This window comes from Podarcis vaucheri (assembly GCF_965113315.1).
Source record: "Podarcis vaucheri genome assembly, chromosome: 3".
In the NCBI taxonomy this organism is placed as follows: domain Eukaryota; kingdom Metazoa; phylum Chordata; class Lepidosauria; order Squamata; family Lacertidae; genus Podarcis; species Podarcis vaucheri.
The window spans coordinates 68,361,999-68,389,973 of record NC_138761.1 but is presented as its reverse complement, the minus strand read 5'-3'; the positions used below and the strand labels follow the sequence as shown (position 1 = coordinate 68,389,973).

Genomic DNA, 27,975 nt, shown 5'->3' with positions numbered 1-27,975 from the left:
TTTCCTTAATCCTTGAAGCATCAGGGCATCAGCAGGTGGCAGCATGAAGCAGCAGTGTGGTGACATTCTTCCTGCCTTTCAAAGCGGGATTTGGGGACCATCAATGGTTCATGAATCTAGGGGGTGTCATGTGAAAGTGTTAGGTAGACTGAGCATTACCAAAAAACACTGGAGACACAAGGTGGTATGAACAGTGCATGCCCAACAGGACTTGGCCATGTGTTTTTAACCTACGGGAGTATCAAAAGCAGTTAGTGATTCTAATGTGGACCTGCACTCCAAGGGAGAAGGGGCAAGCTCACTATCTAAATGGACTCACCCCAAGTTTCATTCTATATCAATTTCTATCTAATCTGCTTTTTGATGGAGGACTTCCCCGGGAGTCATAATTGGGAGGAAATAATGGAACTTCTAGTCGTTGTTCTGGCTCACAGACACTTTCTGAGTTCATTGTGTTGATAAGCTCCCAAGGTGGTTCAGATGCTCAAATTATTCCTGCCTCTCCTGTAACACAAGTCTCAAAGCAGCTCAAATAAAACAATGGAATGCATCCAACTGCCATCATAGATGTGGCACCTGCCAGTTCCCTGTGTGAGAGCGTTCCATCACATGGAGGAATTCAACTATTCCCAGAAGGACAAGGTGTAATTCAACCATAGCTGAAGTATATGTGCATAACCCACTTGCCCAACAAGTGAATAAGCCGGTGAAGCCAATACTAGTCAAAACCATATTATATTAGGGTGCTTTGCATGATTGCGATCTTCAAAGCAAGTGGCAAATGAAAGGGTGTTTGAGACCAAGGGTTAGTATTGTTTTATACTGGATCTCTCTTCAAAACTTTTCTACTGTTATAGTTATATATAAGGAGTGTGCACTGGCCTCTAAAATTTGGCACTGCATCTCTATCTTTTTAAAAATTCCAGTCTGTTGCTCAGTCACTCTATGCTCTAAAAAGGACTCTTAACTCCCCGTCTCGAAAAAAGCAGTTGAAATGTACAGACAACAGGCAAGCCTCCGGGGTAGACTATGTTTGCCACATTACAGACAAACAGGTATAGAGGCTTTTCATTGGGGAAGCAAAAGGGATTTTATTTCCTCCACTGAACTGCAATTATTCCCACAAAAAAAACAGAACCCAGAGGTGCTCATCAAAATTAAAGAAAACCTTTATTAGGCCAGATAAAAGCCCAAAATTCATAAGTAAAAATTTTTTTGAGAAAAATAAGTAAGAGGAGGGCAACTGGCATGTGTTCTTCCTTGTATATTCTGTTTGTTAAAAACTACACACCTTCGTTTCTGGTGCTTGTTTATGTCCTCCAATAAGGCCCTGCAATATGAGGCAGTTTAGTTCCCTGCAGAGATCTGAAGAACTGTGTTTATTTTCCCACTAAAGCAGAGCAATGTAGAATTAAAAAAAACAAAGCTTCTAACTTGTTTCTAAGAATCCTCCACTGCTGTGCCTTAATAGAAATAAAGTAAAATGCGGTGTTTTTCAGTGCTCTGCAGGCAACATTTTGGCCGAGAGAAACAGAGATGCAGGAAAACACAGAGCTGCAATACTCAAAAATAAGGGTACCCTTGAGGGAACCCTGATCCAACTTCGGGGGGGGGGGAAGCAGTTACTAGCATCGTGCTTCAGTGCAGGGAGGGGGAAAGCATCCAAAATCAACCCACTGTGCCTCATTATTCAGCCCTCAATACAGAGTCACTGCACACCCCTAATATATTTTAATAGCAAACTCGGGTGCTGACTTCAGGCAGCTATGTAGCCAAAACAGTGCTACTAGAAAAAAAGAGCACCAAGGTTGAAAAGATTAGTTGGGGGGAGGGATTAAGGTGTCTGGCTGTTTGGAACACCATTTTCCATTTACTCTGCAAATGTTTGTTGCAGGTTCCATTATAAAAATAATACCAAGCTACACAATGAGTGTTTAGAAAAAAAGGAGGCGGGTGTCTTACCTGCCGTTGTATCAAAGAAGTCTTGAAGTCTTCCAGGTTTTTTCTCTAACTCTTCATACTCCAAGGCTTGAAGTATCATCTCACACTGGTCCAGCTCTTTTACAAATTTTGCTTCTGCAGTTGACTGGTGTTCATATTCCTAATAGGGGTGTGCAAGGTGGTAACCCACTTTACTGAGAAGGAAAAAATCACAGAAAATGCAACTGTATGCACTGCTGTACAAGGGAAGCAGTTCATTTCTGAGCCCCCTGGTCTAACCCATGTAAAGGATTTCTAGCCAAATATTGAGAACCACCACTACATGTTCACGAGTCCAGAAGCAATTCTCATCAGTTGCTGCTGAAGAGAGCTTCAACCAAACCAATACCTTGCCAACAGGTATCTCATAACACCTGAATAATGAAATGCATTCGCTGCAGAACACAGGACTTTCCCACTGGTTAGACATGCTTGTCAAATACTTTCTTTTTCAAACAGGTTCTTGCTTTCTAATACAGTGGTGCCCCGCAAGACGAATGCCTCGCAAGATGAAAAACTCGCTAGATGAAAGGGTTTTGCAGTTTTTGAGCTGCTTCGCAAGACGAATTTCCCTATGGGCTTGCTTCGCAAGACGAAAACATCTTGCGTTTTTTGCAAGTTTGTTTCCTTTTTCTTAACACCGTTAATACAGTTGCGACTTGACTTCGAGGAGCAACTCGTAGAACGCAGTGTGGTAGCCTTTTTTGAGGTTTTTGGTGATTTTTGAAGCTTTTCCAAAACTTTTCCGACACCGTGCTTCGCAAGACGAAAAAACTCGCGGAACGAATTAATTTCGTCTTGCGAGGCACCACTGTATGCCGGTTTCCTGTGGTGATCCATCCGCTTCCACTTTTGAGTTTTTACTGTTAAGCACACACCAGTTTCTACTTTGAAATCAAAACTACATGGTTACAACCATTTTTTTCTAACAACTGACACCCTGGATAGCTCAGTTGCTTAGAGTTTATCCTATGGCAGAAGTCAATGCAATAGTACAAAATATGTTAAGTCTCCTCAGGCAAACCTTACTCCAAACCACCCCCAAGTCCAATGCAGCTCACCATGGCATTCAGTTGCATGGCAGCCCCACTGGATTTTATAAAAACAGGCAGGCAGCAAACTCAGAACGCTGATTGTCTCCCTAGTGCCCCCTGTAACATATCCATATTTAGCTTGGTAGCCTGCTTTACACCAAGAATGCTTCCAAAAAAGTCATTATTTAGATCTATACTTGATGTTTAGTAGAGAGAAATACCTGTTTAGGGGAAAATGAATTTTAATATTTAAGCAATTTTAGATCTTTAAAACTTACTTCCCAGAGTTCATAAATTTCTTTTCTCAGCTCCTCAGACAGCACCTGGGTCAAATGTTTCATAGCTTCCTAGAAAAAGAGAATCCTGTGTTTTATTTGGTGTCACCCCAATATTGTTTCCCTTCTTTTGGCAGTGATGAGCTGCATTCTCTTGATCTCACACACCTTGACAGTGAAAACCTGTAAGGATTGGCCAGATGGTCTTGGCAAATGTAAAAAGAATGTGAGCACACGCACGCACACACACACAAACGTCACTCCATAACGCAGTTCATCCCTCATCATCTTAAGTACTAACCAAAAGAAGAAAATTATGCAAGCTATTAAGCAATCTGGTGCTTCCCAGAACAAAGCAAGTGAGATGTGTTTCAGAGCAATAATCTGGAAATCCTAGCACTATGCAGGATACCCTCTTGTCAACTTCTTCTTGTGCAACGAAAGGAACATCAAAAGCTTCAGTTCTGTGGAAGAAGTTCCCATGTGAGCACTGCCTTTCCTGGAAACTGATGTTAACTTAACACTGAGCTACACAATGGAGCCCTCCCTTCCCATACAGACTCAAAGTTTTCTTGGCAATTTGGGATGGGATGCTGCAGCAGCTGCTACGCAACAACAAAGGTGATATGGGAAGAGCAGCATCAGATTTAGGGTGGTGCAGGTGGTTTCCCTGTACAGGGAGCAGAGCCGAGAGGGTGCAAAATTGAGAAGATCCATTTATGGGTGCCAAATTCTGGCCTTACTCAGGAAGCTATATTACGAAAGATTTCCAAAGACCGCCCCTGGGAAAGAGTCCATAAGGTTGTTGGTTGCTAACCTGGACATCCTGACTGTCCCCATTTCAGCCCAGGCTGGACACTCTTATGAAAGCCACATGCCAGTGGTGTGTATGGCCAAAGCCAAATGTGAATTTTATTATTGCACAGTAGGCTGGTTTCTACACCCATTCACAAACCCTTCCCTATGCACCATCCAAGCAAACAATAGGCATGATCAGAATTCAAGGGCACATTGCAGCCAGGCAAAAACACTCAAGTGTTTGGGGAAGAGGGAGCACGGCCAGGTAGGGGTGCCCTGGGGGGAGAGGGCCAGTCAGGGAGGCCTGAAGAACTGCATTTGCCCCCTTCCCAGCCTGAATTCCCCCAGCCCTACTTTAAAAGCCCTGAAGCAGTGGGAGAGGAGGCAGTTACTACAGGCCTCCTTGTCCATTCTCCAGTGCTCACTGCTCACTATAGCAAGCAGGAACACAGTCTTGCCCAGCAGACAGCTTGTTTTCAGCCTGTGTATAATTTATAAAGGGTTAAAGGAAGGGAGCAAAGGATGACCTCTGGAGATCATCAAAAAGCACCAATGGATATGAACGAGAGGGGTCCACTATGCAAATGATTGAAACGCCTGCCATTTTCACAGAATTGCACTGCCACAGATTGTGTGTGGTGCCCCTTACTTTAAATATTTCACACATAACAAGTTTATATCTCAGAGCCTTCTAGTCTTCACTGTCCTTTGACAAGTCAGCTCCTGCACAGAATGCCAATCAGTTTTCATGAGAGGTAGGAAGTTTTCAAATAAGTCACTTTCCATCTAGTTTTCTCTTGATAGAGAAGACAACTGAATGTCAGCTGATGACAGAGCCTCTATGTTTGAATCTTCCCTTCTAGAAAGAAAGGCACTATGGAATCCCACAAACTAGACTGCTTTTCCTGTAAGAAATCTTTTCTTGTAAAATACAAGATTGTGCCCTCTAGTGACCGGTATTCTACACTACTCACCCTGAATCTGTTCAATTTCATTATTAGAGCCACTTCACAGAAACAATTTTGTCTTCAACTGGGTTGACAGAAAACATCAATGAAGTTTTAAAAGGTGCAAATTCAAATAACAGAAATCCCATGGAAGCTTTGTATCATGAGGCTGAGCCCTGTGTGTCTTTCCAACTGCATTCTACATAGGAAAAAACAAGCCAGCCTCTTTTCAAGAAAACGAACGCCACAATTCAGATTACAGAAATGGCAGTATCTAAGTGTTAGCGGGGGACATTTTAACCTCCCTGGATGTGCCATCACTGACCTTAAGGTGGTCATACTGGAACAAAGGAACTTCAAAAGGAAACAGCAAACTGAAACTGCCAAATTACCATTATGAAGCAATTCAGTGTTATCACTTGTGGACTGAACTGGGACGATAGATTTTTACAACACTACATGTGCTGACTAACTTACCAGTGATGTGTGTTTTTTGTGACTAGCTTCTGTTAATAATGTAACTGACGTCTGTACTTTTCTGTATTTCCTTTCCTTCTAATCTCACTGCTAACAATCTCTTGCCTGTATAGATATTCCTACAACACAGGATAACACTTCATACATCTGATGAAGTGGGCTGTACACTATCCATGGAAGTTTACGGCTTAATATTTTTGTTAGTCTTTAAGTTTCCGCAAGACTCTTTTGTTCTGAGGATCTTTCAGACTTTACAGACTAATCTTGGTCCTTTCTTTTTTAGAAGTAGACCATCAAGCTACATGTGCCACCATACTGACCTCCTCTCGTCTGTGTTTCTCCTCTTTGGAAACATTGTCAGCAGGAGCAATGTCACCAACTATGCATTCAGCCATATCATGAACCAGAGCTAACCGGATGCATCTGGGAAGCAGAAAATATTTAAAGACGTTATTACTAAAAGGCAACTACAAAAGATAGTATTGTATAACAATCTCTGCATCCTGTCAACTTATTATACAATTCATTTTGGTTAGTGCAATTATATTTATTTCCTTAAATATCTATGTTAACCTTAAGTTTGGTTCCAATAAAAATCAAAAATAACAGCAGTGTAATATCCTATTAGGACCAAATATCAATTAAAATGTCACTTTCAGACAACAATAATAATAATAATAATAATAATAATAATAATAATAAATTTTATTTATATCCTGCCCTCCCCAGCCGAAGCTGGGCTCAGGGCGGCTAACAACAATAAAATAATACAACATTCTAAAATCATTTCATTATAAAATTAATTCAAATCAAATTGATGGCAACCATTGGACAAAGCTTCCAAATACTGTCAGGGGTCCCTTTACCTTTACCTCTTCAAGCTAGATGTAGTTCAAAATAAAGAGGAAAAGATGTTTTAGAGCTACAAATGTTTTAATCAGATTCAGGTTCTGAAACATTTTTATTGACTTCCTTCAACAGCAACAATAATAAAATGTCTAGCCTGAAGAAGAGTTATCTGAATCAAAAGCTTGCTCACTACTTTCTGATGTTTTAATAGGTCATGATAAAAAGGTATTCAATGTAAGTAATATACCAACCTGACAATTTCAGTACTAAGCCTGGCAAAATAATTGCTATCACCAGTTAAATCGAGATTTAACTTTTGATTTTATTCTGTTTTTAAACCTGCCTGGATTTACTTATTTGATGTTACAATGACAATATTGCACAGCTTTACATTACATATTAATTTACCCAGCAGAAGTTCTTCAATCCTATTGGTGAATGTGAATTCCACATTCCACCAAGAAAGGCACTCAAATTCATACACATTCATTTTTGAAAATTAAAGAATGACCTAAATTTCACATGATGGTATTTTAACATTGGCCTGAATTCAGCTAGCGGGCCCAGCTAGCAGAAGTCCATACAAGGACTTCAAGGTGTGTGTATCTGCAGAACCCCCAGAACGGGGGGGGGGGGGGTGTCAGGGAGAAGAGATTGTTCCTTCAAGCAATCAGATATACTTGTGATGATGGAGCATTTTTAACAGCACAACACTGAATTCCTCCTATTAAGCCACGATTATCAAATACTGTCAACCCTTTTTGACCCACCTAAATAATAGTTACAGGAGTTGATGCAATCAAGCAGTATTAAAACAGCACTTCTATTTTTCTATTAATTGTGTGGTTTGGCAGTGTACAATACCGACGGTTCCGTGTTGCAAATAAATAAACAAACCTGGATCCAATGAAAAGTAAAATAAGACAGCTGCAACGAACTTGATCCCATCAAGAATGGAACTTCAGTGCAGCTACTTTTCACTAAAGTGAACCCACAATGTGCAGTCCCCCACATCCATTAAAGATACCCACTGCAATCAGTATACATACCTGTCTTTATTAAGTGCTTTATCTTCAGTTACCATCGCCATGATTGCCATCCTGTACATATGGTCTGAAACGCTCTCTGGATTTGCTACATTTCTGTATACCCAGCCAGTCCGTGGGACTCTCTAGTCAAAAAGAGTTTAAGCAATACTGTCAAAGGGGGGGGGGAGGCTTGCATGCATCTTCTTTTTTTATACCCAGCTGCCATGTAGAAACGCAAGCTGCCATATTTAACAGACTGTTTGTTAGTCGTGCTTACTGATTATAAATATTGTTAAAAGACACCAAAAAAAAGTAATTCCAAGACAGTATTCCTATAAGCACCTGTGCCCCAGAAATAAAATATTTACTTCCTAGTTCCCCAGGTGGATAGTTTTGTATACTGGGTGTGAAATGAACTTTGAGAGATCCTGCCTGTATCCTATCTTACTAAGCTTACTGCAAAGCTGAACTACTAACTGCAGTCTTTAGGTTCTGCAAGGCAACAGAGGCAATTTATTAGGCAATCCACAAACTGCCATTTCCCCTTGCTTCTTTAATAAGCCCTCTCCGCTCTTCGGCCTTCTATTACTTGTAAACTACCTCACTTTCATTGCCGGCCAACTTTTCCTCCAGTGTCCCTTGGATTTACCACCATCCCCTTTTTCAACAGATTCCTTATTATTTCTACGCTACCCGGTCTCCAGGTTCCTAAAGCAGAGTCAGAACACAGAAGTCCTTCAGCCGGATAAGAAGTTGACCAGGCGCAAGCATCGTATGCACCTTTGTACTAAGCAAGTCTAATCTAAGCAGAAGCACGTGTTTAGGATTGCAGCCTTATCCTACGCAGGTCTAATTGTACATCCCACTGAGCTCAACAGGATTTGCTGCAGGAAAAATCTGCAAACTGCAGTCCTAACCCTGCCTCGGCCCAGTATACCTGAAGGAGCGTCTCCACCCCCATCATTCAGCCTGGACACTGAGGTCCAGTGCCCAGGGCCTTCTGCCTGGTTCCCTCACTGCGAGAAGTGAAGTTACGGGGAACCAGGCAGAGGGCCTTCTCGGTAGTGGCACCCTCCCTGCGGAACAGGGAGGAAATCAAATACTACCTGGCTTTTAGAAGACAACAGAAGGCAGCCCTGTTTAGGGAAGTTTTTAATGTTTGATATTCTACTGATGGGCGGGGTATAAATAAATAATAATAATAATAATAATAATAATAATAATAATTATTATTATTATTATTCAGAGGTAGGTCCCGCCGCATTCAATGGGGCTCACTCCCAGGTAAGTGGGGTTTGGACTGCCGTCTTAATCGATGCTAAAAGGGGAGGGTGAGGAGATGCATGGGGGTTTTGTGCTGCAGCACCTTTGGGGAAGGATACTGCGAAGATGGGCATTGACGCCCCCCTCCCCCACATTTGCTCCCGACCACCCAGTCGGGGTCTCTGCTCACCTTCAGCTGCCCCACCAACTTCAGAAACTGCAGCAAGCTACCCATGGTGCTGGCTACGAGCGCAGGAGCCGCGGCCTCCCGCCTGCCTGCCTGCCCAAGAGCGGGGGGGGAGGAAGTGACGACACCACAGGCTCGGCTCCTAGGTTCCTGCGCCACTCGGCTGCTCATTGGCCGGCGGCTCAAGTCGGCGGCGTATTACGGCCCCGAACGCCGGCTAGCCTAGGGACCCGCACGCGTGAAAGCCTTGGTCGTGGGGATGCGCGCGAGGCGTCCTCTGCACCGGTTCTGCCAGCCCGAGCCTTCGGAGGTCTCTTTGGCTTCTCCTCTCTAAGGATATAGGACGTTGTTTTCAAAAGCAGGAGCTTCGCTTCCCCTCCTCCCTCTCGAGTCCGACGCAGCCGCCCCCCACTTTCCTTCCTCCTCCCCCTCCCCCTCCTGGTTTCTGTAGGTATTTCGTAGCACGTGGTCAAACCCTTGCGAGTGCACACAGCCAAAACACCCCTTGAAGTGTTTGCTGAAGTTCCAGGTGAAGCTGCTCTGGAGGGGGAAAAGCCCTGTTGTTTCGGCCAAGGTTCTTGGCGCGTGTAACCTAAGGTTACCAGATTTTTTTCAATGAATCCGGGAACGCTTTAATTACTTAATTAATTGCTACACATTCCGGACGTTAATTCTGCAGCGATGGCAGTGGGGTGGCTGCAGCCTCGACCTCAACCGCCACGGTTTCCTTTCCTCCGAGGCGTCTTATCTCCACGAGCCCGGGCAGCCCCTGAGTTGCTGGTTCTTTGGTGGGGGGGGGGGAGCGGTCAGGCGAGAAGAAGGACCGAGAGTGGGCGCTGCGTGCCTCTCTTCCCACCGGAACAGCCCCAATCCCATTCATACTTGCCTGCAAAGCAGGAGGGGGCGGGGAGCCCTCAGCTGGGAAGGGAGGCTGCACTATACTGTTACAACATACAAAACATTATTTTAACATACAAAAAGGGACTTTTACCGTTAAATAGTCATTATTTCTTACATTGGCACAGCGCCTCCTACTGTGTTAAAAAAGGAACTGCCCGAACGCACCACATCACACTTGGTAAAAAGAGGAAAAAGTGTTTTAATTTTTGCATTTTAGCCTGATATAAATATTGGATTGCCAGCGCTGTGTTTAAAACGCCAATTGTATAAAATAGACAGAAGAGGAAGAAAAAGTTGCCGCAAAAGGGAGAATTTTATGCGGCACATTGCACTCCCATGTAGGCACCCATCCAGATACAGACCGGGGCTGCTTCTGCTTAGCAAATGGGCGACTACATGCGCACTGCAATGAAGCCACAGTGTATTACGCGAGAAAAGCTTATTCTGTGGCATATTTAAGTCCTTTTGTCTTCAGCGAGTTTTTCCCACCAACTTCTTGCAAAGTAATGTTAATAGCACGCCAACTATAAGAACATTTAATTAGGAAACAAGCTCCGCCACAATTCAAGCCCCTTAAAAAAACACATCCACCCGTGTTGTAAGTCAATGCACGCTTAGAAGACCATATAAAATATGCAAAGGGTTTGGATAGATGGATTTTATTTCTATGCGACTTTTCATTCAAAAGATCCCAAAGCGGCTTACAAACAAATAACAGCAACATGGTAGAACATAATCTTACTGTGCATTAAAATACACATACAAATAATGTATGTAGCATTACGTGAATTAGGAATTACCTGAGCGCACAACACCACTCTTAGTACTTTCTTTTCTTTCTTTCTTTCTTTTTTTGCATTTTAGCCTGACGAACAAAATCGAATATGCAGAGAGTTCGGATGCATTTTTACATTGCATTTTTACAAGATAGCCAACTGCAAAAACAGTCATCAATAACCGCAGCAAAAGCAGGGGAGTGTGGAGGATGTCCTTAGCACTTGTGCTTGAAGGGTTCGCGACCTGCCCAGAAGTTTGCGGTTCTTACAGCAAAACCGGACTACTATGCAACCCACATCAGTTGCTGAAAAGGATGATTAACTACGAACACCGCCCCCAATTGGGATCCCCTCCAAACCTGTGCAACGCTTTCTGAAATACAGCAAAGCTCCTTCACCCACCCATCGCCCAGCCCCGAGGGGAGGTGTTGCCTGCCAGTCCTTCCTGCCGCTGCTGAGTCAACTGAGTCAACTGAGTCATTTTTGACTCGGTGGTTTTTTCCCCACCGATGTCCACAGGGGGAGCAGTCAGCTGTGCTGCGCTGCCTTGAAGCCCCGTTTTCTCCTGTTTTGTTCCCTGGAGCCCCCCCCCCCAAAAAAACCCACCTCCATGGAGACCCTCCTGGGCTGCCTCTGCTGCCTGTTCCGGTCTGTCTCTCCTGCTGCTGGTCAACAGCAGAGCCCAAGGCTCTGTTGCACGGTGGGGTGCGGAGGGTGTGGGGTGGCAGCCAGCAGCAGTGGCGTAGCGTGGGGGGTGCGGGGGGGGCCGGCCGCACCGGTTAGGGGGCGCAAATCCGCGGGTTAGGGGGCGCAAATCCGCGGGTTAGGGGGCGCAAATTACTTGCCTTGCCCTGGGTGCTGACAACCCACGCTAAGCCACTGGCCAGCAGTTAGGGCTGTCAAGGGTGATGCTTGGCTTCCCCAGAGAAGTCTTCCCTTTGTGTTATTTCCCGCCCCTCTCGTTATTATTTATTGCATACATATCCCACCTTCATCTCCAAGGAGCTCAAGGTGGCTCCATGATCCTCTCCTGGCTCAATCCCCACAACAGCCCTGTGAGGTAGGCATAGGCTGAGAGGCAGTTCCCGGCCCAAGGTCACCCCAGTGAGCTTCGTAGCCCAGAGGGGATTTGAACCCTGGTCTCTCTCATGTCCTGGAGACCCGCACTCTAACCACTACATCACACTGTTGTGCCTTCCTCTGGCTTCTTCTCTCTACCGTCTGGGCCCAAACCTCACCTAGAGGCAGGAGGTGATGAAGTAAAAGTGGCTCAGCCTCCTTCTCTCGCACACTCTGGGATATTTGCTGCTGCTGTTCCTCCTTCTCCTGTTTGCCGCTGGTGCAGATGCCCCCAAGGAGGCAGAGGACAGTGGCACTGAGCAGAAGGGGAACGGGGCGGCTGAACAGCAGTAGGTGGGGAACAGGGAACAAGTGTACGCAGTGCCCGTTTTACTGTAAGGACTGGTTAACTTCTACCAGGTCATCGTCCCACATGGAAGCGCTCCTGTAGATACTGAGGTCCTTCACAGAGCCTCGTTGCTGCTGTAACCACTGCTCTGTAACCACCGCCTTGCCCATTCCCACAGGGCCCCATTTGCACCCCTGCTCAGCTCACCCAGAAGGATTTTGCATGTTTGGGAGAAGGAAAGTGAACAGGCAGCAACCAGGAGGAGGAGGAGGAGGACCTGTTCTGTGCAGGGGTACGGCAGCCTGATGATGAAAATGGCCTATGACCAGGGCCAGCCCAAGACATTTTGGCACATGAGGTGAGCCACAAAATGGAACTTCCCCTCCCTGCCAGAGAAGAAGGGGTGGATTAAGATCTACATCAAAAACGGGGGGGGGGGGGATTGCCTGCTGATCAAGATGACCAAGGTGGATCTCTACTGTCTGCACAACCACGGGAGCGACATCTCGTAAAGACTTCCATCGGGATTTGCTGCCCCTGTGGATGCTGTTGTACGAAGTAGTCACCTTCCCGTGCCTTGCAGGTGGACCAGCCCCATCTATGACCCTGCACTAGACCCTGCTTTCTCTCAGAGATGCAGCTCTTTGAAATGAGGCCCTTCTTCGTGTGCCTCCTCCATGAGAAGTGGGTGGGTGGGTGGTGGCAGTAAGAGAACGGGCCTTTTCTGTGGTGGCTCCCCATTTGTGGAACGTTCTCCCCAGGGAAGGTGGTCTGGCCCCTTTGCTACATATCTTTACCTAATTAAGTAATCTGTGGCCTTTCAAACTGTGAAGGGGTATTGCTTTTGTTTGTTACTATGGGGTTTTTTAATATAAAAAAGTAAACTACCCTGTGATCCTCAGATAAAGAGCTGGATAGAAATTTAATAAATTATAATAAATAAGTTAACCACCTGCTATGACAGACACTCATAGGTAAGAAAGCAGTTCTCTTTCACAGTGGTTATGAAAAGGAGTCAAAGCCTGGGACCAGAAAGCAGCAGGGTTGAAATCTTGATAGACACCTGGTTGCCAGCAAGATGAAACCAGTGCCCGTCAGTAAATAGAAAATGCAGTCCTGGCTGTACCATACAGCTGTTGCATGGAAGCCCTATCCAGTGTCTTATGAGCCTTGTACACAAGCGCTCTGCACCCAGGAGGTTGAATTGTGGGCGAGGAAGAGTAAGTTCTTAACAGCTGGAAGACAGATGCAAATAAATAAATGAAACTTTGCTTCTGTGAATCCAAAAGAGGGCTAACTCTTTGCGCTTTGGAGGGCTGAAGTTCTCCTTGTGGTGGAGACAAAAGATGATGAAATACCACATATAGCCAGCAGGAGTCAGTGATTGCCAGGTAGCCTCCCATCCAACATTTTTGCTGTTGTTGATTCTGCTTAGCTGAATAAAGTACTACTGGGTCACTGCCACCAGAGCTATACGTGGAACCTCACGTGAAACCTGTCTTATTTTGTATTTGATTGCTTTTTTCTATATAATAGGTCGCCTTCTGTCTGCAACGTTGCCAAAACAATACTGAAATAATAATAATGGTTTTATTATCTATACCCAGCCACTCTGTCTCCAGCCGAGTCCGTTTCCTTGAATGGCAGCGTGAGTTTCCATTCATTTAATTAATGAGCCTTGTTTGCTAGTGTGAGCACCTTGATTCCCAGGCACATCGACTCAGAAGTTAGCCCCCCACCTCAATCCCAGCTCCTGTGCACCCCCGTCCCCAAGGAAGCCGGAGGTCCGCCAGCCCCCTGGGAACAATGAAAGGGGGGGCAGACGGTGCAAATGAAGCCCAGTAATAATACATTTTGCTCATCGGGCATTGGCCTGGACGGTGCATGAATGCTGTGGACGATTCGTGAAAGGAGGCTTGCTCCCCTCAACAGTTCAACCATTTAGCAAAAAAACAAAACAAAAGGGGATTGTGGTCTTTTAATACTGCTCATCTGATGTGCGGAGCAGAGTTTCTGCGGGGTGTTTATGGGTTCGGGCCATTCTCCTTCGCGACGGCAGGTGGCGCTCTTTGCCCACAGGCTGCTGCCCCGAAGCCGCTGGAGCTGGCGACGCCAAAGGGGTTCAGCGCTGTCCCTTGCGGGCCGAATTGGCACAGCTGCATGTCAGCACCCCTGTCTTTTTCTCTTTCTTTTTTTGTAATTCGACAATGTTAAAAACATAATTATCACCGTCTGTAATTTTCTATGTTTTATTTCCTTCCGACCTCACTGTTTACAATTCTTTCTTTGGCCAATCGTGCCTGTATTTCTTAGGGTTTTGCTGGCCTTTGGTCACAGCTGATTGTATTCGCTACTTTGCCCTGGCTTCTTGGCTGATATTTTATTTTGTATTTTTACTGTCATTTCTTTTTGTAATCAAAGCCTTCTGAATTTAAAGCAAAGGTGGTGTATAAATATTTTAGATAAATAAATAAATGTGCCTGCAGCAGCAGATAGCATTTTATGCATCTGATGTTGTCCACAAAATCTTACGCCACAATGAATTTGATAGTCTGTAAGGTGCCACAAAACTCTCCTTTCTTTTTGCCAACAGAACTATTCATTATCATGATGAATTCTGCCATGGATTGCTGCCTGCTTAAAAAGTATCACGACCTTCCGCTGTGAGACAAAAGGAATATAACTTTTTTGTCTGGTCTCATGGGAGCATCAGCTAGATTCTAGTATATGTCAATTCATTTTACATTAGATTACCTATCATGGAGATAGGAACAGTTTGTGCCTGCTTTATGACTGCTTTTTTTGTAAAATAACCCCCACACCATTGGCAATATAAAATACAATGAAAACGTGTATATATAACAAAGGCACACAAACACATTCTGGTCTGCTTTGCATGCCATGCTGGCATTGCTTTCAAAATAGATATGCTGTTAAGCACTGGATTTCTGCAGGATAAATTTAATTTAATTACAGTGATCTGCTGAATAATTGCTTCTGATATGGATCCTCAAATATGATATCCATGTCTTAGGTTTGCTGAGCAAGAGAAAAAGATTTTGGGGTGAGCAAGTCAGTGAAACATTTTAAGTTCACATTATCTAGTACAGTACACTTCTAGAACAACTAGTCAATATTTTTTCCTGTTAATGTTCCTTGTGCCCAAACAAAACCCCTCAATAGAAGCTGATAAGTAAAACCAAAACAACATTCCACAGAATGTTGTTTTATAATTTAAAGAATACATTTGTTCTATTTATTTGGTTGATGGGGGGGGGGAACTAGACAATGAGATGCAGAACTCAGGTGACAAATCATTAGAATCTCAAATGTATATGTGCATATTTTCTAAAAAGTTATTGTATTTTCATAGACTTTTCAAGGTCAGTGGGTGGAAGGGGAACTTAATGACCCTGCTTGTCTGCAAGAGCAGTTTGTAGCAAAACAAGTCTGTAATCCACTGGTTCAAACTGGGCCTGATATTTGACAACCTCTGTTCTGACTTAAATAAAAATCTCTTGACCAGTTCATCATAAATACTCAAGTATAGCCACATGAATGCACAGCAGCTTCTTTAAAAGGTGGTTTTGCTTATGGTTTATAGTACTGCTATCCTTTCAGAGGTCTGGATGTTTTGAAATGCAAAGAGCCCCTTTTTTCATAGCAGAAGATCAAACAATGCTAAGCAGGCAGTGCTATAATCCATCTATTCAACTTGTCTCTTCTCATTTGGAAGGTCCTTCTCACGCAGGATTCCCTGGATTTTAAGCTGTCTTTTCTTAAAACTGCATCAGGTCCCTTCCCATCTCACCTAGAAATTGTATAAAGAGGAAGGTACATTTTCTTCCTTCCTTGCACCCTCTTTGTATAATGAAACAATGTAAACTCCACCTAGTCCCTAGAGTACCAAAAAATCAAAAATTAAAAACACCAACACTGAAGTGTTTTGCTTGTTGCTCAAAGGACTAGATGTCACTCTCTGTGGAATAGCAGCCGTTTTGCATTTCTTTCTTCCAGGACTTGCTGTAAAATTGCAGCTGTAACACATTTCTCAAGACCCTTTGCTCCTTCCCCAATATTGCCACACAGTGACGGTTTGGAATTCTTCCTTTCCTCAGCCTCTTTGAGCTTTTAACCTTAATTCTTCAGCATTCTCCACCAGCAGTATATTTTTCATTGGCAATGTGAGGGTTACTAATGATCCCATGCAACATGCAGGCTGATATCATCTTTGCACAAACCTGAAACTTGTTAGGGTAGGGCAAACTTTCAGCCACAAGAAATGGGACAATTTTCACTTTGATGGCTTACTTTAAAACAGTAGGGTTGCCATCATTTATTTTTTTATTGGCCTTGTTCCAGGGCTTTTATCAGCAAGCAGTCACTTGGAGTGACTTTTCTGGAGCTCAGCTCAGGGACCGTAGTGCTCCCTTGCTTCCAAAGCTCAGGAGGTTTTCTTGACTATGACCTCTGGGATAGTTAAGGAACTGAACAGTTCCTTAAAAACCAGCTTTTTGAGGCTTTTGCACAGATCTCTCTAGGGTGTGATTATCCTTTGGGTTTTTGAAGGGAAGGCTATTTTACAAATCTGCTCAACACAATTCAACATGAACCTTGAAGCTCGTGAAAATGGACTCTGCGCTTATGTCAATACTTGCCTTTCTTATGAAGTTGCTATAGGAACAAGTAGAACTGTCATAGTATTTTGGGGCAATGCTGGCATCACCCTGAGCAAGAAATGGGCCTTGGCTTTTCTGTCCAAAAAAAGGCTTTCCACTGACTTAAACTCAAGAGGCACAATTCTACTTCTTGATCCTCATTTGTTTGCAGGGAGATTAGACAATGTCGTCTGTTTATTGAGCATTCATTCTTATTTGTCTGTGGGGAGGTTAGAAGATGGTGAATCAAAGCAGGTCATATCCCACACTTTCTAGGAGATTTTCCCATCACTTTCCATATTACAAAAAGTCTGAACTTTGGGGGAAGCAAGTTTGTTGCGCAAGAGCTTCAGATCAACTATAGGAGCACAACTTGAATTGAATCCCATCCAAAATAAATGGCAGTCTGGAAATGCCCATAATGAGATAAAAACTTTTAAAACAATAGATTTTTTCTTCTTCATCTTTTCCCAATTAAAATTTTAAAAAGTACATTTTGAAAGCACATTTTGAAAGCAAATAGTACCTTTTTTAAAGGGTGTGGCTAGAGGGTCATACTGGATCATCTGAATATGGGGGTGGGGAGTAAAAACCAATAAAAGCTCTAAACCAAAATGAGTGAGGACAATGTTTGTTGGAACTGTTAGGTTGCAAGTGGCTGACTAGATTAAAATCCCAGAAAGATGTGGAAATTCCTGAATGAGGAGGCAATGATGCCTGGCTGCTGCCTAGTGGAGGCTCTTGACCTAGCCTTGTAAATTGTACTTGTAAGGTCATTTCCTTCCCCGATTAGATTTTTTTTTTTAAGCCGCCAATGTGAGTATGTCAACATGGAGATTTCCTACTGTGCTGATTTTTCCTTTTAATGATAAATGAAAAGCTGAGCTTATACACAGATGCAGACATATTTCACCCTCAGTAAAATATGTGGATCCTAGAATCAAGGTTATTTAAAGTATTCCTTGTGTAATCTGCTCTGCCCTTCTGTTCAATGGAGGGTTTTTGATGCAGTGGATGCCTCCACTAATGGAAGAAGAGGGGAGGCTGTTTCTGTGTATTCTAGAGTTGCCATATTTCAAGAAATAAAAATCCGTTGCAGCTCCCAGCACACACCCTGGAAAATTGGCTTCAAAGGGTTGGGGGCCCCTCCAGAGCAATGTGAAAGGTGGCATAGGCAAAAATGGGTTCCTCCTCCTTTTCTGTTAGTGGGGGCTTCCAGTGGACCAAAGGCCCTTTTGGGGGCTCACAGACACCAGCTGGGTCCTACTCTGGCATCTGCATACCCCACACATTTCTCTGATGAAAATAGGGATGTCCTAAGGAAAAGTGGGAAATTCTGGGATCAAATAAGAAACTAGAACAGCTTCTGTAAATCTGAGGCTGTTCCTGGAGAACAGGGACACTTGGAGGGTCTGCAACTGATGAGCAAAGGGAAATTTCAGCGACATCCTAAAGGATCAGCTACATGGGCCTAAATCCATATCTGGAGAATTAGTTGCATTTGGGAAAGGGGCAGTTGTGCCGCACATTACAGTACCACTGCCCATGGCACTTACACATTCCCATTCCATACAGCAAGCCCCATGGTAAAGCATATGATGCTTAGGAGATGTGTTATCTCTGTGAGATGTGGCAGGGGAGGAAAGGGAGGGGAGGGGGACGCCTAGATTGCCAGACAAGTGTTTTGTGAGCATCTGTTACTTATAAAAACAAAACATTGTGTCCAGTTTGTAGAGAGCACTGCAGAACGTACTGTAATACCCCGTGCACAGAAAGCATATCTGCTTTTATTTCATGTGAGAATAATTCAGAACAACACTTTTATCAGCATTCATCAGCAATAAAACAGCAGTGCTTATGTGGCTTACTGTCAAGAACATGCTGTTATGATATATGCTCCCAGCAGCCAGCAGTGAATTGCCCGGAAATGTACCTCATTGAATGTGTAAAAATCCATTCTAGCTAAATATCAAACTAAATATGACGGAAAGAAATCAGGGCACCTTTGGTCATGAGCTGCTCTTCTGCTTTTCTAGATCTGAGATTCTTGGCTGTCACTTTTGTGAAGGAAAACCCTCTCATTCCAGAATGTGAAGAATACCACATGCTAAACTAGTAACCCTTAAAAAAACCCCAAAACTTAACTTCTACAATGTTCTTTAGAGCAACCAAGAGGAAGACTTAATAAGATTTTTGTCAAGTATATTCACAATGTCCAAACAGGATGTATTAAAGGCTGGTTATTAAATATGAATATATGGATGACTTTGAACATTGTTGTATGTAATATATATAATCCTAACCTTCATACTTGGGCCCTAGGTCCTGGCTGTTTTATGCTTATTCTAACAATCCTTGTCAAAGTTTGGTTGGAACAGCAATCTTACAAATGAGGATTATTAGGTTGGGTATTAAGCACCCATTGACTTCCAGACAACCCTCTTACGAAACTTCAGAGCGGTGGTAGCCAACATGGTTCACTCCAGTCTCCAGATGTTGTGAGCTACAACTTCCATCATCTCTCACTGTTGACCATGATGGTTGGTGCTTGTGGGAATTGTAGTCTATAATTTGGGGAGAGTATCACATTAGCTACCTCTACTTTAGAGTCTTTGGGTGTTCAAAGCAATCCCAAGAATGGTAAACAGCTGTGGCACACACACATATACACAGAGGGTTGCAGCAGCAGTTGACTGTGCTTGCCATGGTTTGAAGAAACCACGTTCCAATTATCAATCATCAAGCAGTGGGTGCTTAGCTTTTGAACGGCTAGACTGTTTTCAAGCATTTCAAGAGTGTTGTGTTCTGTTTTCGTCTAGCTCTGTCTGCCTTCTCTCCTCCCTTCCCAACTACACCAACCGGTGGGCATAACACATTTGGTAAGTGGCCATTAAAAAAAAAAAAAGTTTCCTCAGTGTACCAAATTTTTCTTCCTATACACAAAGATCCCAGAATATATTTCAAGGCTCTTGGCAGACTAATGAATCCGCCAGAAGGAATTTATATTTTGATAAACTGGCACGTAGATGTCTTGCATTACAGCGTACCTCATGTACTGACAAGTCACAGTGGTGACATTCAGAAGATTATGGCAATGCTTTAAGAATGATTCAACATGAATCATATCCATTGCTTGCACTTAACTTAACCAGGCAAATGCAAACAGTGACACAAAGCTCAAGCTGAAAAGCATTTGGTGGCATTCATAATTGCTTAAGATAATAGGAATTGGCTGACCTTTAGGCTAACTAGTGACCAACAATCCAAGACATTATAAAATCTTCTCCATCTGACTTTGAGTAACCCAGCCTGTTGTTAAGCAGGGCTGGCTTTCTACAAATCATGTCAGTACGATTCCTCCTTCCTCAAAGCATCTTCTGGAACTTTTGTAAAAATTGCCAAACCAGACCTGACAGCTTAATGACAAGAGGCTGATGAGAGATGATGAGCATGTTGCTTAGATTATCTTAAATTAAAATAATTTCTGGGGAAAGTGTATCTTCTGACTCTATGGTCCCCTTCTAACTTGCTTTACTTGTTCTTTTGTAAAGAAATGGCTTATCATGACAACAATGCTAATGGAGTTCCATCAGTGTTTCATACTGGTAATACTCCATAATTTAGGTTAACAAATGTGTTAATTCTATTTTAATGACTGTCAAACTAGATGTGATCAGATCTCCCAGTGTCCTTTGCTTTGCTTCAGAGCAGCTGTGGAGGGGGTGTTCATTTGATCAAAGAAGTGCTCGGGGAGGAGGGTCCAACTTTATCCACTTGTACCTTTTACCCAATTTACTGTGCTTCTGGATAGTTGTTTATAGCTAAATATCAGTCTTCTGCAAGGCCTATGAATTAAATAAAACAAAACAACCCGCCGCCACCCCAATGAAAATGGATGCTGCCTCAGCCACCACCAAAAAGCACACCTCCATTTTCCCCATAGAAACCAGGGGCTGCTAATGGTATCTCTTGTACACTTCCTTTGCATTATGCACAAAAATGGCTGCATGCATACGCAGAACAAGAAAGGGGTAGTGAAGGGTGGGGGAACTGAGATTGAGCAAAGGGCCAGAGAACACAGCTCATAAATATTCCATCAAAGTGCAGAAAGGAAACAGTGGGATACATAAGAAAAACCTAAGACTAAGAAGCCACCCCCAACATGGGTGGTTGTGCACCAAAGATACAGATTTACGGTAAACCCCCCTTTTGTGACATAACCCCTATCTGGAAGCACTCCAAACCAGGCCCCCAAACTGGGTCTCATTCCAAGAGGGAGGACAGACAGGTATCTGTATTCTTCCTTAGTAGTCTGACTATTACTTAGTTATATTTACAAGCACTTATTCTTATGGGCTACAACCCTCTTGTTCCTTTCCATTTTACTTTACTTGAGGGCACTGTTGGGAATTCCATTCCACCCTTGCTGCAGATATGGGGGATTGTCACATGTCTGTTTACATTCCAGCACAGATTGCTGGAGTCCCGTGAACGGAACATCCGCTCTGTATTGCTTTTGTTTTCTTTCTCCCCGAGAAGAACAACAAGGAAAGAAGCCATGTTTTCTTTGTCCTGATTTATGTACAATAAACGTAGTCTAGTATCCACGCCTTGAGCCAGATTTGTTTGTTTACTCTGCTGAGTAATGTGTGCTCATGCATGCACAGCAGTGTGAGTCGCGGACGCACATCAGACGAGGATGACTGATGGATCTCTGCAGCGGCAAGGCTGAGAAGGGAGATGCTCCGGCTGGGGCCAAGCAAGCTGGCTTTCCATCCCACAGTTCCGACAGGCACATGGGTGGCGCTGCTGATCAGAAGGTCGGAGGTTTGAATCCCCGTGACGGGGTGAGCTCCCGTTGCTCTGTCCCAGTTCCTGCCAACCTAGCAGTTCGAAAGCACGCCAGTGCAAGTAGACAAATAGGTACTGCTGGGGTGGAAAGGTAAATGGTGTTTCCATGTGCTCTGGCTTCCGTCATGGTGTCCTGTCATGCCAGAAGTGGTTTAGTCATGCTGGCCACATGACCCAGACCAGGGGTCTGCAACCCGCGGCTCCGGAGCCGCATGTGGCTCTTTTACATCTTTGCCGCGCCTCCGGGGCGGATACTAGCGAGGGGAGGAGGCGCATTGTGCGCCCCGACACTCCCCACTGTGGCGGGCGCTGTGCTGGCTGTGACGTCGCATGGGGGCGGTGTGTGCGTTAGTCACACACCGTTCCAACGTCACCTTCCCACCTGCCCGCTACATTGTAAGGGGCATGTACGCTGGTCACTGCATTGAAAGGGGGCATGTACGCTGGTCACTGTTTTGAAGGGGAGTGAAGAACACACACACACAAAAAGGTAACTTGTTAATTTAACGTTTATTTCTATGAGGAGGAGTAATTCTGAGGGGTCAAACAAAGAAATAATAAAAAAGTGACAAAAAAGTTATTTTTATAATGATGAGTTTTGCAGCTCCCAGTTTTTTCTTCCTTCGGAAACGGGTCCAAGTGGCTCTTTTTGTCTTAAAGGTTGCAGACCCCTGACCCAGACAAATGCCGACTCCCTTGGCCTGAAAGCAAGATGAGTGCCGCAACCCCATAGTCGCCTTTGACTGGACTTAACCGTCCAGGGGTCCTTTACCTTTTACATTTACTTTAGCATATAGCATTACTTGCAAAAACCCCTCCATCAAATTAACAGTAACATGAAATGATTGTACTGTTGTATATGGAAAGGGTAGAAGAATCCAAGGTTCAGATCCCTCTTCCACCATGAAGCACTGTGAGCAGCCTTGGACAAGTCATTCTCACCCTTCCTGAAATCTTAGGGACTCTCTGCCAGTCAGTGTTGACAATACTGAGCTAGATAGACCAATGGTCTGTCTAAAGACAGCCTCTGGTGTTTACCTTTCTTACCAACCTCATACCACTGCTGTAAAGGAAAAAAGGTTTCTTTGAAGTCCTTGGAAGAACGAGTGAAGAAAACAAATGCTGCGCATTCTATTATTTTGACCACAAGAATGATCCACAAAGCAGTTAAGTGGCTTGTGTGGATCAGTTTGATTCTTTTCATGCCAGTTTTCAGTGGTTAAAAAATAATATCGACATAAATGGTAAGATAAAAATGTTCTGCTTTTTAGATGAAGCTGCCTAATGATTTACTTGGGAGGATAGTTCAGTACAGCTGCTAATGTGAATACAGCTCTCTCTCTCTCTCTCTCTCTCTGTGTGTGTGTGTGTTTTAGAATAAAGTGATTACTATTTATTTCCCCCAGACATTTAAGTGTTGGGAGCGTTATTTAAAAAAACACAAGACATTGCACAATGTCAGGTGAGGCGAAAAAAGAAAGAAGAAGAAGAAAGCAGCAGAGTCCACAGATGTGTGCTCAGGTAACTAGGTTTGCTCTTATGACTGAAGGGGGGGAAATGTGATCAAAGTTGTCGTCCTCCCCCGGTGTATGTGAATGTAAACTAGGAAATGAATTGGAATATGTAACATGATTGCATTAGAAGTGGCATAGAGGTGCAAACATATCCTGTGACCTTGCTATCTGCGGGAGGCTGGGATGCAGTCCAGCATCCTTTATCCCTGTAGAAAAGAGGGAATGCGGCATCATGTTCAGCTAATTTAGTAGAGTTCAACTAGAGTACAACTTAAAAGTCCTAAAATGGGGCACATAATCCTGTAGGCCATGTGAGAGGGATGGACTGGAGCTGTTCATATTCCTCCTGTGTTCCTCTCTTAGGCACAAAATTACTGCTAAGAATGGCTTTTTAATATAAAAAAGCATGGGGGGAGGGGAAGAGAAAAGAAAGTCCAACCTCCTTAACACAATAATGGATATATTTGGAAATCTTTTCATCCTTCTTTTGGAGCCAGTGTAGGTCTCCAGCTCTTTATTACTTTGACTTGTAAGTATGGAACATATTACCGTCCTAAGGAAAATCCCGACTTGTCACTACTTTGGCACCTTCTGAGTGGTCTCCTTGCACTGTATCTCAAAGTACTTTGCAGCGCAATAAATTACATTACCAACAGCCATTATGACTTCAGTAAGATCCATGGGCAGCCAAGAACAGCTCCACTGTTACCATCAGTTAATTAGTTGTGCTATTCATTAAACAAGTGAGTGTGAGCCAGGAAGCTATCCATTACTGTTTGCTAAACTGAACAGTGTCCTAGAATGGCAGAAGGAGAGAGAGAAAACCAGCCACATAAAGAGCCACCTCGAAAAGGAAGCTGGAAATCAAAGGCAATGTGCCTTGCACATACATACCCACAGCACATTTGGGTGGCACAACCAAATATTTAGGAGAACACATAACAGGCCAAAAATGTCTCTTTTTGGTTACAAAAGTAGCTCTCAGATTTTATATTAGCTGCTCTAGCAGAACTCTGAAATGAGATTTGAGTTAAGACTCCTGGTCAGCCATGGCATTAGAAACAGGGATGTCCAGATCTCACTTCAGTCTACTCACTGGATCACTATGGCTTTCCTTTAGCCATTGAGTTTATATGTCTTTAGACCCAAGCCTATGATTAAACAAAGGGACATGATCATTTTGAGAGTGAAAACTCCCTCTAGGTATAAGAGTCAAATATTTTGTCCTTCTGATGTTCTTAAGACTTAAAAACAGCTTTTTCAAAAAGATAATGAAAGCTGCAAGACTCTCCACAGCAAACACGGACAGATGGCAGTAGAGTTCTCCATCCCCCGATTTTTTAGTTATATTTTATATCAAGACTGAGTATGACCAAAATGTAATCAAAATATTTGCTCATGATATTGAGGCTGCAGAAGCCATTAAGTCTACCTGCCTGCTCCTGTCTCTCTCCATCTTTACTGCTTGCAAGAAAACTTACTTTTATTTTGTTAAACAAATATTTTATGTACCAGCTCAATTTTCATTTATTTCAAATATTTATAGGTCACATTTCTGGACAAAGTCCTATCAAGACAGCCTTGCTTAACTGAAGGCTTTTGTGGAGTGAGGTAATTTTGCCTTGAGATCTGCATTTAATCTATTTGTTTTTAGTATAATGATGGGGGTGGGGGGAAGCCTCACAGAAGCATTTTATACCCTTCATATTTCACACTGGAGAACTCAGGATTGCATCTTGAACAACTGATGTCAAGCTGTCATTCCTTTTCTCTTTCCAAAAGGATTCCTAGCTGGGGTTCTTGAGTGAGGCAGGAGCTCAATCCCAGCCTTCGTCAAGAGCAAATCACTGCTGAAACATCAGCAAGCCTTTATGTTGTCAAAACAAGACTGGTTGTAATTTTCTCTTTCTGTATTTACAGAAAACAAGGTCTTCCTTCCTGCCCTCTTTCTGGAGTACAGACAATATGCTACTAGTCTAGAAAGCTGATCTTCTTTTGTTAGCTTGTGTTATAGTGTCTCTTCATATCCTGCCACATTCTCTCCTGCCTGGATTTTGTGTGTGTTTGTTTGCAACTCTTTCCTGCTCCTGTGAGACGTGTGAACTATATATGGCCTGGGAAATCTGTGGCACTGTTGGTATTTTTAAACTGTCTTGGCCTCCGGTTTGAACACTGCTGTGACGCAGATAACAAAATTTGCAGTTTCTCATGGGAACCCAGGGATACCCCAACAACTGCTTTTAGTACCTTAATGTGTGTGCATTTATTTGTCCTCAATAATACAAACCACACTGACCCTCCTAATAAAAAACACTGCCCTGTTGACATCTTTAGAATCAACTATCTTTGCACCTGAACAAGACTGGCTGGCATCAGTCATGAACATGTGAAAAGCTGCAGTTCTTCCATTTTGTCCCACCATTTTTTACACTTCTAAATTGGCAGGCTCTTTCTCCAAATGCAGTTTGGTCCAAATGGTGTAGCACTGGCATCCAAAGGAAAGGTTCTGCTGTCTGCAGTGTCTAAAAGGTTTGAAAAGCAATTTTTTGTGTGGAAATTTTCTACTTGTATATATGTTGGTGTGTGTGTTGGTATTAATGTAATGTAATGTAATAAACCCCCCATGCCACTAGTATATCCGTGGGCAAACAATCTTGATTACACATTTATTTAAAAGACCAAACAAAACATTATAGCATAATGGGAGAGGCTGAGAATGGATTGCAAAGAAAGAAGCCCTTTATCCTTATGCCCTGTATGAAATGCAGCATTTCTGAAGAACGTGGCAACTATCAGAGAAGATGCTGAGCTGGATAAACAAGAGCATGGTTCAAAGTGGATTATTTTAAGACTGCTTCCATATGTAAGATTTTTACGTTGGTTTCAAAATGCCATCCCATACAATGCCCCACTTTAATCAGAATTTACACAAAAAAATCACCAAATGTGTGTATTTGAAAAAACAGGGGGTGCTATTTGGGTTTTTTTTTAGGGGGGAGGGGTGTTGCCAGCAGCCCCCTTTTCATGTTAAGATTATGTTCTCTTCAAATGGCAGCACAAAATGTCATCTCTTGTCACAAACCGTTTTTTGAAACTCAGCTCAGTTTCAAAAGTAGTTTGCCGCAAGGCAGGTGGGAAGTAGCTGGTGTTTGAGAAACAGATGTCCAAACCTTCTCTGCTTTTAAAAAAATGGCCGTGCCATTGTTTAGATCTTGAACATCTCCTGTAGTAATCTAGGTGGCTGCTTTCCTTGTTCGCTGTGGGAACAATTACAATATTTGAATATTCTTTTCCAGTCCCCTTTTAATTTATTTTCTCAAGCTTAAGCTGACTGACTAATGCAGTTCTATGCAGGTTTATTCAAAAGTAAGTACCTGTGCTTAATGTGGCATACTCCCTGTTAAGTACATTTAGATTGCTGTCGGGCAACTTCAGCTGTTGGGAAACCTGTGCCCCTCCAGATGTTGTCCCATCAGTCGCAGTCACCATGGCAACAAGCAACATCTGGAAGGCCACAAGTTCCACACCTGTGTTTAGAAACAGGGATGGTAAATTAAATGACCCAAATTTATACTTATTCATTTATTTACTTGGTGTGTGTATGTTTACTTGTTTTTCTTCATTTTGCATGGTATTGCATTACATGTTAATAATAATAATAATAATAATAATAATAATAATAATAATAATAATAATAAATGTTATTGGTTAAATAAAAAAGGAAATATATTTAAAATAATTTTTCAAGTAATATATTGTCCGTATAGCTCTTCCTTCCACTGCTGGTCTTCGTTCTTGAACAAAGCATCACTGCAAAGAGGTTACTGTTTGAATTTTATTTGTGCTTTTTAGTATTATTCTTAAAACAAAAGAAAAAGAAAAAGAAAAAACTGTGAACATATTGTTTGGAGACAGCATCTGCTGGAAACACCCATACCCAAGAGCATTTTAAAACCTTTCTGCTCAACGTACCGAGAGCCGTGGAAAGAAACTCCTGCATTGTTTGTAACAGGAGCATCATGAGAACCACTTTTCTTATGATACTTCAGCGTATTAAGAATTTCCCAAAAGTCTATGAAACGTCTTGAGTTTCTTAAGCCCATTTAATGTGCATCTCTTCGCGAGAGAATAATGCCTCTCCTTTTATTTCAAAATATTGGAAGATGTATTTAGCAATAAAACCGAGAAACCCCCTTACATTAAGGGTACTGTGCAATGTCTGGTTATTAAAAAGCTTACCGTACTTTCCTTTAGCTACGGATATGAATAATGGGTATGGTTCAGTTGGTGCTTCTAATAACTGTTTGCACCACACTCTAAGCCAGACCTTGGCTTAGCAAGACCACACAAACGTGTGGGCTCCTTTAGAGGAGCTTGCAGCTGCTTTGCTCTTCCACAGTCCTTTTGGAGGTGTGTGGGTAGTAACTTCTGACTTTCAGGTGGCTGGCATGTCGCCTAGTGTGCAAAGGCATGAATCACATTTGTTGATCCACCTACATGTGCCTCTGGCTCTGAACACCACTGGCATGTGCCCCTCAGAAGGTTGTTTGTGAGGGAATATGGCCCTCAAGATGAAAAGCCCTGAAAGAAAACACCAGGTGCTTCAAAAATGCACCATCCAACTATGTCCAGATACCATCACTGAGCAGCAATGGAAGAAAGTGAGAAGATCTGTGCATCTGCTGACCATGACTACTGGGCATCATGTAGAGCAAGCCTGTGCAGTATAAGCAACTTTCAGTGGTATGAACTGGTTATGTAACTGAAAAGTGCAGGCTGCTAAGAAATTCTGGGCAGACACAAGACAATACAAACACATGATTTAGTACTGCAGCCTTCCAAACTGGTTTTGTGTATAAATGTTTCTTATTGGGGCTCAAGGAGCCTAGCAACTAAACACCTAAGCTACCTTCCTGGGATCTCAGTGGAATAAGTTTGCAGGAAAGACCTCTGGTAAAGAAATACTATTTAACATTAATGGTTAATATAAAGAGAGCTTAAACACGAGTCGGCTTGGCTTGGCTTCGTGT

The 27,975-nt window shown here is 43.1% G+C and overlaps 1 protein-coding gene across 5 annotated transcripts in view; it reads right to left on the bottom strand.

Moving 5' to 3' along the window:
• Positions 1–8,931, bottom strand: part of HDDC2 (HD domain containing 2) — a 34,533-nt gene extending 25,602 nt beyond the window's left edge. For 3 of the 5 annotated variants that reach the window (XM_082216192.1, XM_082216189.1, XM_082216188.1), the window contains exons 1-5: positions 8,842–8,931; positions 7,410–7,531; positions 5,832–5,934; positions 3,293–3,361; positions 1,963–2,101 (exon numbers count right to left, since the gene is read on the bottom strand). In XM_082216192.1, the coding sequence (XP_082072318.1) occupies positions 1,963–2,101; positions 3,293–3,361; positions 5,832–5,934; positions 7,410–7,531; positions 8,842–8,886 (478 nt within the window). In that variant the 5' untranslated portion in view covers positions 8,887–8,931. Of the gene's footprint in view, positions 1–1,154; positions 1,391–1,962; positions 2,102–3,292; positions 3,362–5,831; positions 5,935–7,409; positions 7,532–8,841 lie in introns of those variants that run through there. The other 2 variants (XM_082216191.1, XM_082216190.1) reach the window with 2 other exon arrangements.
• Between the last annotated feature and the right edge of the window lie 19,044 nt (positions 8,932–27,975).